Source organism: Hevea brasiliensis, chromosome 9 (assembly GCF_030052815.1).
Source record: "Hevea brasiliensis isolate MT/VB/25A 57/8 chromosome 9, ASM3005281v1, whole genome shotgun sequence".
In the NCBI taxonomy this organism is placed as follows: Eukaryota; Viridiplantae; Streptophyta; class Magnoliopsida; order Malpighiales; family Euphorbiaceae; genus Hevea; species Hevea brasiliensis.
The window spans coordinates 12,373,815-12,383,156 of NC_079501.1; the positions used below are offsets into that span (position 1 = coordinate 12,373,815).

The following is a 9,342-nucleotide window of genomic DNA, read 5'->3' on the forward strand; positions in this document are numbered from 1 at the left end:
TATATTTTGTTATTTTTATTTTTTAAAATTTTGTGCTTCAATTGATGAATGGCCACTAGTCTTGTAATTTTTAGTATGTAATTAATTTTAAAAGTTATGTCATAACTTTTTTTAAAGGTTTATTTTAATTTTAAAATAGATAAATTAATGTGTTAATAATACTAAAATTCAGAGTAAATTTAGAAAAAATATCATTTTAAATGTTATTAAAAATATATTTTGAAAATTTATTTTATTACTTTAAATATTTATAATTCGAATATATTAAATAAAAATTCTTAATTTTTTTTAAATAATAATTTTCTCAACATAATATTAACTTAAATAATAATATTTTATTAAAACAAATGTGGATGATACGAGGAAGGACATTAATTAAAATTAACTACATCTATAATATACATATAAATATTTAATATAAAACTATTATTTTTCTTATTTAATCGCAACATGTTTTATTTACGAGATTTAAATTCTTTTTTTTTTTTTCAAACTTTTGCTTGATTTTTCTAATAGGAAAAATTGTGACGCCTACTACTTAGTAACCGAACCTTGAAAAGTATATTATTTAGTAAGTATTTTTGTTTTTTTAATTATGTAGTGTTTATTTGATATTGAATTTAAAAAATTAAAATTATTTTTTAAAATAAAAATATTATTTAAAAAATTATTTTGATATTTTAAAATTTATTGAATTTAATTTTAAATTATTTTTTTTATATTTTCTAATTAAAAATTTAAAATAATTTTTTAACAATAATTTTAATATTAATGTCAAACAGTTCACTGTTAATTTATCTAATTTAAATTAATTTTTTATTAATTAGTATATTAACAAAATTAGTGTTATAAAGAACAAATAGTTCAATATTTATAGCATGAATACTGTATAATTATATATTTTAAATTATAAAAATTGAATAAAATTTAAATTAATAAAAAATTAAAAATAAAGGTAATAAAAATATAAATAATTAAAATATTTTAAAATAAAAATTATTTATTTAATTAAATAAATATACTAAATAATAATTTTTTTCCTATCTAAGATTTTATTATTATTACTCGCTCGTCTTTCAAAGAACCGTGATTGGCAGGGCAGCACAGAGTTTGGTGAAATATAATCGTAGGAGCCGAGAGAAAACCTAGTCGATCACACACAGCGCGGAGAGAGAAAAGAGAAAGGTTCGATTATCCCTGCTCAGATCTTTGATTTCTAGGGTTTGAATTTTTTATTTTTATTTTTTTACTTTGATATGCTAGGGTTTTTCTTTTTTGTTAATTCTTCTATTTTTTGAATCGTGGATTAGAATGCATGCTTGCTCATAGTGATTGCGAGATGTTTGATTTAAATTTGTTGTTAATTTACATGGATTTACTTTTATCTGTAGCAATCATGGCGGACGAAAGTCTCAATGATGTAAAGGACGAGATGACAGAGGTGAGGTTTTCTGTTTTTGGTTGTTATTTACTCTTTCTCTGGTTGTTTAATTCTGTGAGCAATTAAAATTGTAGGCTCTGGAAAGCTTTCTTGTATTCCACAAATTAAGCAGAAACGTGGAGTATATAACTTGTGCCTCTGTTTAACTCCCCATATTTTATCTATTCCATTTATTTTGTTCAGGATAAATAAAAATTTTATACTTGATTGATGCCATTCATATGTTTGCTGATAGTTTTTTTTTTTTTTTTCCCTTAAGTAATTTTATGGTCTGTGAGCCTGTGACGTGCCCGAGCTTATACATGTTCATTTCTACATTTCATTGGAGGATCCTTTTACTGAGTTAAATCACGTATAAATTTGTTACATGTCATATATGTGTGCATACTGATTCATTTCTTGATTATCCTGTCAAAATCAGTGGTTACTTTATTTCTCAGTTCGTGAGATGCTGTTAAGTACAATCACTGCATTAGTCTTAATGTATCTCTTATTTGCAGTTTGCCCCCTTTGATAACACAAAAAAGAAGAAAAAGAAGAAGGTTGTTATACAGGATACTGGAGATGATTCTGTGGACAAACTTACTGAGAAAACTGAATCCTTGTCAGGTACTCAAAGTATAACAATCTTAACTTTTCTAGTGATGTTTGCTTTACCTAGTATGTGTGAATGACTGGGCGTAGAAGGAGATTCATTACTCTTTTTCAATGGACGTGGTTCTTTAACTTGCAGTCTCTGATGGGGTTGAGAGTACTTTTACTGGTTTAAAAAAGAAGAAGAAGAAACCAGTAAGTTTGCAAGTTATACGTTATAAATGATTCCCATAAGTATAATTTAAGTGCACTACATGTAGTAATATTCTTAATATTCTCAGCAGCTACTTATGTGTTGCTTGGTGTGACATTATAGGTAGAATCTGGTATTTTAAATGAGGAAAGTGGGGAAGCAGGAGAAGATTTGGATGGTAAGAAGTTGCATCACATTATAAATGCATGTCTTGGTTTCTATCTATATTGACTTTTTTATAGAATCTGAGAGATTTAGATCATGTAGGAGAGAATGAAGGAGGAGAAGGAAATGCCCAAGAACAGCAGCTTTATCCTTGGGAGGGGAGTGATCGTGATTATGAATATGAGGAGGTATAGCATGCATTTGCATGCAATTAAACTTATACTTACAGTCAGTATAAAAAAGAAATGTTTTAGAGTGCTCTAATATTCTATTTCCTGTTGAAGGTATCTTGTTTATCAATCAATTGATACTACTGTTTGATGTAATGGTTTCTTGTTGTTGAGACTATTTTTAAGCCTTCATATGAGAATAATAATCTATACTTCTTTGTGCGGTGGCAGCTCTTGAAAATTTTCTTAATGGGGGCAATATATATTATACAGTACACACACAGTAGAGACACTATGCACATATACTGTACAAACAAAAATAAATAGAAAATTATGGTAGTTTTTTTTTCCTAAATGAATGCTATTACAATTCTTCTTGATGTTTCATTGTTTAAAACGTTTTATGATTTCTCACTTTTAATACTATCCGATGTATTTCTTTCTATATGTAACCTAATAATGTAACAATCACTCAATGGCTAATTTCTTATGTGACAGTATTCATATTGAGAAAGTCTTTTTCATTTGCATGAATGAAAGGAAGGAAAGAGAGATTTTGAAATTATAATGATTTTGAAATTATAATAGTTTTTGCAACAAGTGTGAAAAAAGAGGTATATGCAAGAGAATAAATGGGCATAATCTAGTGGTTAATTCTATCTTCTTTTGTGTTTTTAGCCCAAATGAAATAAAAATTTTGACTTAAATTTTAGCCCAAATTAATTTTTCACTTAAATAGATTGGCAACTTAAAAAAATTAAAGTGACTGTAGTAGCAATGTACAATGTTAAGTGGGGGAAACTTGACAAATTCACTTGGGTAAGATTGAAAATAACCTAACCACACAAAGGATTGGTAAATCTGCCCATGTCTCTGTGCTTTTGCTTGTGCACATACTTTGGATATCCTAAATACATGGAGACTTGGAAGATCTGCCCTTCTTCGTGTGCTCTTGCTAGAGCACATATTTTGGATGAATGATCTAGATCTTCATGGCTATTTGGCACTTGCAAACTTTCGGAAGCTTAAATTTATGATTTCACTTGCTAGCCATTTGCCTTCGTTTGTGAGCAGCTAAAAATTCTCTTGATTAATGTAATGTTTTCCATGTATTTTCAATCTGCATAATGAATTATTTGTTTCTTTATTCTTGGAATATGTTTTTCAACTGCACGGCTATGCCCTTAGATGGTTGTTATTGTAACTCTCACCTCTCATTTTGTATTTGTGATGTCCACTTACTGATAGGCTGAAATGCCACTAGTTCTTGTTTGTTTCTATGCATATTTATTTTTGTGGAGTGACAGATTTTTCTTTCCTGATATGGTGTTGGCAGCTCCTTGGTAGGGTCTTCAATATTTTGCGTGAGAACAATCCAGAGCTTGCAGGAGATAGGCGGAGAACTGTGATGAGGCCTCCACAAGTTCTTCGTGAGGGAACAAAGAAAACTGTTTTTGTAAACTTCATGGATCTCTGCAAGACGTATGTTTATGTTCCTTCTCTTTAGTTTGTGTGTGTTGTTCACTATACATTACTTTGTTACCATTTCTATGACTTATGTATGCTTTTCATCTTTTTTTAATGGGTGAAATTATTTAATAATGTTGGTATGTCTTATAATAACTGGTTGGCTGTATTTTATTTCTCAGAACTTTTTTGGCCTATTCATACCGCGGAAATAAAATTCATGTTTTAGGATGTATGGATTTGCTTATATTTTTCCATACTTTTGTTTGTGACATACTAATGTTCATAGTATTTGATATCTTTTTTTTTTTAGAAAAAAAGTTATTTTAAAATTTATTTACCATGCAATCCTATAATTCTTGCCAAACAAGCTTAGTTCAATTGATTTTAGTTATTTTTCTCCTAATGCAACTACATCTTGTGGTGATGAAGACATATTGCATGTACAGTTGTGTGCAAAATGACTTTTATTTGTAGATATGTAGTAGTTAATAATTTGTAGGTGAGTTGTCACTTATTAGGCGTTGAGAGTATTAAGTTCTTGTTGATATATACAAGACTGCAACTTTGTGAAAGAAATCTATGATTCACTGAAATAATTTCTTTATGTTATAATGGGTATGTGTGCATTTGCATTTATACCAGGTGTGCTTGGAGGTCCTCTTCCTATCTTGTCTAGAGTTGTTAATGATGGTCATTCAGTGTCAAACTGTGATGCCAATATATGTGATGGTATAAAAGTAAATTGTAGCTTTAACTTTATGGTTGAAATGGGATCAGTCGTTAACTTGTAAGTATCTATTTTTAAACACATCATTTCTGTCCTCCCAACTTGAATCCTAAATTTCCACTTTACTGTTGCCTTCTTCTGTTGTGGGCAAAATGTCTAGAATGCATCGGCAGCCAGACCATGTCATGACCTTCCTACTTGCTGAGTTGGGGACAAGTGGATCACTTGATGGACAGCAAAGGTTAGTCGTGAAGGGGAGATTTGCTCCCAAAAATTTTGAGGGGATCCTGCGTCGATACATTAGTAAGCACCTCATCTTTTTCATTTGATTCACTTTACCTAAAGTTGTAAATAAGCCAGTGGTTAATAGAGCAGGTTCTTTTCTTCCCCTCATTGCCTAACTTCTTCTTCCTTTTTTTTTTTGCTCCATTTCAGATGAGTATGTCATTTGCATTGGTTGCAAAAGTCCAGACACAATACTTTCAAAGGAGAATCGTCTCTTCTTTCTCAGATGCGAGAAGGTAACAGCTGATAAATCTATCTGTCCTTTCCCATTTTACAAGGTGCATCTAAGCACTTCCTTTTTTTGTGTACCAGCATTCTCAGAAATGATAACATCATAACCATAAGCTAATTGTTATAATCTGTGTTTTGGGTGCCGCATCCACCATGAAGCAAAAAATCTAGTTGATTTATAGAAAATATAAATGGAAAGTTAATAGACTGATTATCCTAGAGAAATTTTTATATTCATTTTCAAATCTGTTGAAATGGCCTATGATAATTAATGATTTGCCTAAATTTTTTTCTACCATTGAAAATATTTAAAATTTATCCTTGCTAAATCTTGTCATAAGGAGGCCTAGTATGATTCTAAGGTTTGCTCGAATGAGGCAATTGTCTAGTTGATGAAAGTCCATCATTTTCTTCAATAGAAGCATACTGACTAATTTGAATCTTGTGCATATTTTAGTGCACATTTGTGCATCCGCATTAGCCTTAAGGTGAAACATATAAATCCCAACACCTGCTAAGCTGGCTTGTAAAGCCTTATAGCAGGTTTGTGTAATGAATACTAGTGAGGAGAATAAGGTTTGTAATAGTACGCGGAAGGAGTAAAATAGTGAGGATGGTATGTGGTAGTTGAGTAGTTGTAAATATGTTACAGCTTTTTAGGAGAAAGTCAAAGCAATTACAGCAGTTAGGAGTGTATAAATAGAGTATATTTGTATTAGAATAGGGTGTTTCAAGAATAAATAAACAAGAATACTTTTCTCTCATCTTTGAATATTCTCTTCTCTTCTTATCCAGTCTATCTCTTTTCTCATCTATTTCTCTCTCTCTCTCTCTCTCTCTCTCTCTCTCTCTCCCTATTTCTCTGTTTCGCTAAGTGTGCAGGCTGTTGTGTAACAGTTTGCCACTTGCATTAGAGTGTGTAATGATTTCTTACAGTCATTGCACACGTACCCACACAAAGGGTTGAAAATGTTGGATGATTTTTTTTTTGAAATGCTATTATTTGTAGTTCCTTTTAGTATTATTGTGGTTTAGCACCTATGGCGTGAAATAATTTTTGCTGATGATATCAATACATTGATTGATTGGATGGCCATTACTATTCAATATGCAATTTATGTAGAATAGTAATGCCTGGGAATTTTCTATGTGCCATCATTGAGTGGTATATTGCTTAATATGCAGGCATATTAAAGATATGCTACTCGTGGCCTTCTTCTTTGTTATTTTTTCCTTTCTTTTTGCTGTTGTTTCCTTTCTGATTTCATTATACTTGCACAGTGTGGTTCTGGACGATCAGTTGCCCCTATCAAAGCTGGTTTTGTTGCACGTGTTGGCCGCAGAAATGCTGGGACATGAGCCCTTTAGTGCTGATTCATACAGCTGAGAAGTTTATGGACCTTCTTTTCATGTTTGATAACTGCAACCCTACTATTTACCCTGATGTTGATCATAATCCAATAGTACTGTTTTAGTTGTTAAGTATCTACTTTTGCTTCATTTTAAAGAAAATAGTATCGATTTTGGTTGGCTGGTTGAATGTTTCCTAAAGTTGTTTTCTGAGCAAGCTCCATCGTGCTTTGTTCCACTAGGAAATCAGCAGTTTTTTCTTTTTGCCTTGTACTTTTTGTATGAAAAGCATCCCATCTCTGAAATCCTTGTGGTTGCGTTGATAATATTTTTCTCAAGCAGGCTAAGTTCTTTGAAAGTTGAAAGCCTTGTTTGCAAAAGAGATATATACATTGGCGGTACTGTGAGTTTTTCCTTAAAAACAATTGTATTGGGTAAGGCCGAAATAGGAATGTAAATGAGTCTTGGAAAGTCATGGCAACTGTCATTCTGTCTTATTCTTGAAGTTTCATCCTAAGAAGGCCACCATTTCTGATCCCACTTCATCCTGTGTCTGTCTGTGGAATTACCTCCATCTCTCACATCTTGGATAGAACTGGTAGTCATTGATGATATCCATAACGATCAAGAGATGGTGAATTAGTCTTCCCTTTCAATATGGCTAAAAAAAACATGGCTAAAGGAGGAACAAATGCACCTTTAACACACTGACAGGCGCATGTAAATTGTCACGGAATAAGAATTAATGTTATCCAAACTCTATGCAAACCATGCGGCCTTAGTCAGCAAGTAGGATTAAGTCAGCCTTCCAACTTAATTAGTCTATAAGATAGAATAATAAGGGTGACAAAAATAAGACTAAGTGGGAGGGTACAAAAAAGGAAACAAAGGACTTCTATGGGGGACTATATTTGTGTGGTTACAAAATGCATGCTGATACGCCAATCAAGATGAGCAAATACAACCACCGCCAGCATAACAAATAGGAAGAAATTTCTACCAAAAGATACGGCAAGAAAATAGTTGAAAATTACAACCAATCTTTCCAAAGATAATCATACCAATTGGAGCATCAAAACTATGAAGCAATTGAACAATGGACTTGGTATTCAACCAAAACTCAAAAGTAAGGGGCATCCAATAACTGCAACGGAAAAGCAGATATCAAGTAAACTGGGCTTCTGATGGTGGAAGGGGTTTTGCTAGGATTGTGAGAGAGGTATTTTAGGAATTTTTAATAATTATTGTCTTTTTTTATTATTTTTCATATTGATGCAAAGTAAATTGAGACTTTAATAAATTAACGAAATAATTGCCAGAATCAAAATTAAGAGATTAAATAATTTTACATTAAAAATAAAGGAATATAATTATGATTTTTGATAATTTGCCAAGTTAATATAGCTCAATTTTTGAAGTCAACAGTAATTCTTAAATGTTTAGGTCCGTGTACATAATTTTGATTGCGCATAAATTGATTTAAAAATATAAAATATATACTTTTAATTTATTTTTTTATCTTAACATTAGTAAATACTCAACTTAACTAAGCCTTCATCCAAAAAATTTAGGGTCGGTTATATGGATTCGCTTTCTCCACTCTAAACGATTTTGGGTTAAATCCTTAGAAATGTGTAATGCTTATAGGTCATGTTGTACTACTCTCCTCCAAGTCAATTTAGGTCTACCCTTTTTTTCTTTCTATCCTGTAACCTAATGTGCTTTACTTGTCTAACTGAAGCCTCCGTATGTCTACGCTGCATATGACCAAACCACCTTGATCTCTCTTCTCTCAACTTATCCTCAATTGGCACAACTCCTACCTTTTCTCTAATACTCTCATTATAGACTTTATCTAGTCTAGTATGGCCACTCATCTACCTTAACATTCTCATCTCCGCAACTCTTATCTTAGACGCATATGACTCCTTCAGTGCCCAACATTCACTACCATATAACATAACCGGTCGTATGGCTGTACGATAAAATTTTCCTTTCAACTTATTGGGAATCTTACGATCACATAAAACTCCCGTGGCACGTCTCCACTTCAACCATCCGGCTTTAATCCTATGACTGACAACTTTCTCACATCCTCCATCTACTTGAAGGACTGAGCCGAGATATTTAAAGTGATTACTTTGGGACAGTACCACTCCATCCAAACTAACTCCTTTCCTATCACCAATTTGGCCTTCACTGAACTTGCAATGCATGTATTCTGTCTTCGTTCTACTTAACTTAAAGCCCTTTCACTCTAGAGTACTTCTCCAAAGCTCTAACTTTCTATTGACTCTTTCTTGCGTCTCATCTATCAGAGCAATATTATCTGCAAATATCATGCACCAAGGAATACTCTCTTGTATATGTTTCGTCAATTCATCTAAAACTAATGTAAAAAGGTAAGGGCTTATAGCTGATCATTGGTGTAATCCAATTGAGATCAAAAAATCTCTTGTGTCCCCTCCCACTGTGCGCACAATAGTAGTTGCTTCTTTATATATATCTTTCAACACTTGTATGTACCTAATAGATACCCTCTTTTGTTCTAACACACTCTATAAAACATCTCTTGGAACACTATTATAAGCCTTCTCCAAATCAATAAAAACCATATGTAGATCTTTCTTCACATCTCTATATTTCTCCATCAAGCTTCTAATGAGAAAGATCGCTTCCATAGTTGAACGACCGGGCATGAAGCCAAATTGATTGA

General features: G+C 32.0%; 1 protein-coding gene across 2 annotated transcripts; it reads left to right on the forward strand.

Annotated features, from left to right (window-relative positions):
* The first annotated feature begins 1,036 nt into the window (after positions 1-1,036).
* LOC110653341 (eukaryotic translation initiation factor 2 subunit beta) lies at positions 1,037-6,808 on the forward strand. 2 transcript variants are annotated; one of them, XM_058152918.1, is made up of 10 exons: positions 1,037-1,185; positions 1,392-1,441; positions 1,942-2,050; positions 2,175-2,230; positions 2,352-2,406; positions 2,487-2,581; positions 3,900-4,045; positions 4,921-5,063; positions 5,196-5,281; positions 6,558-6,808. In XM_058152918.1, the coding sequence occupies exons 2-10, from the start codon at positions 1,397-1,399 to the stop codon at positions 6,633-6,635; spliced, it is 813 nt and encodes a 270-aa protein (XP_058008901.1). In that variant the 5' UTR covers positions 1,037-1,185; positions 1,392-1,396; the 3' UTR covers positions 6,636-6,808. The 2 variants fall into 2 exon arrangements, with proteins under 2 accessions (XP_058008901.1, XP_021664624.2); XM_021808932.2 differs by having other exon boundaries at positions 2,496-2,581.
* Positions 6,809-9,342: the final 2,534 nt, after the last annotated feature.

Coding starts and splice junctions, on each gene's coding strand:
- LOC110653341 (XM_058152918.1), top strand. CDS start 1,397: ATGGCGGACGAAAGTCTCAATGATGTAAAGGACGAGATGACAGAG. Junction 2,231..2,351: donor AAAAGAAGAAGAAGAAACCA/GTAAGTTTGCAA, acceptor GTGACATTATAG/GTAGAATCTGGTATTTTAAA. Junction 2,407..2,486: donor AGCAGGAGAAGATTTGGATG/GTAAGAAGTTGC, acceptor TGAGAGATTTAG/ATCATGTAGGAGAGAATGAA.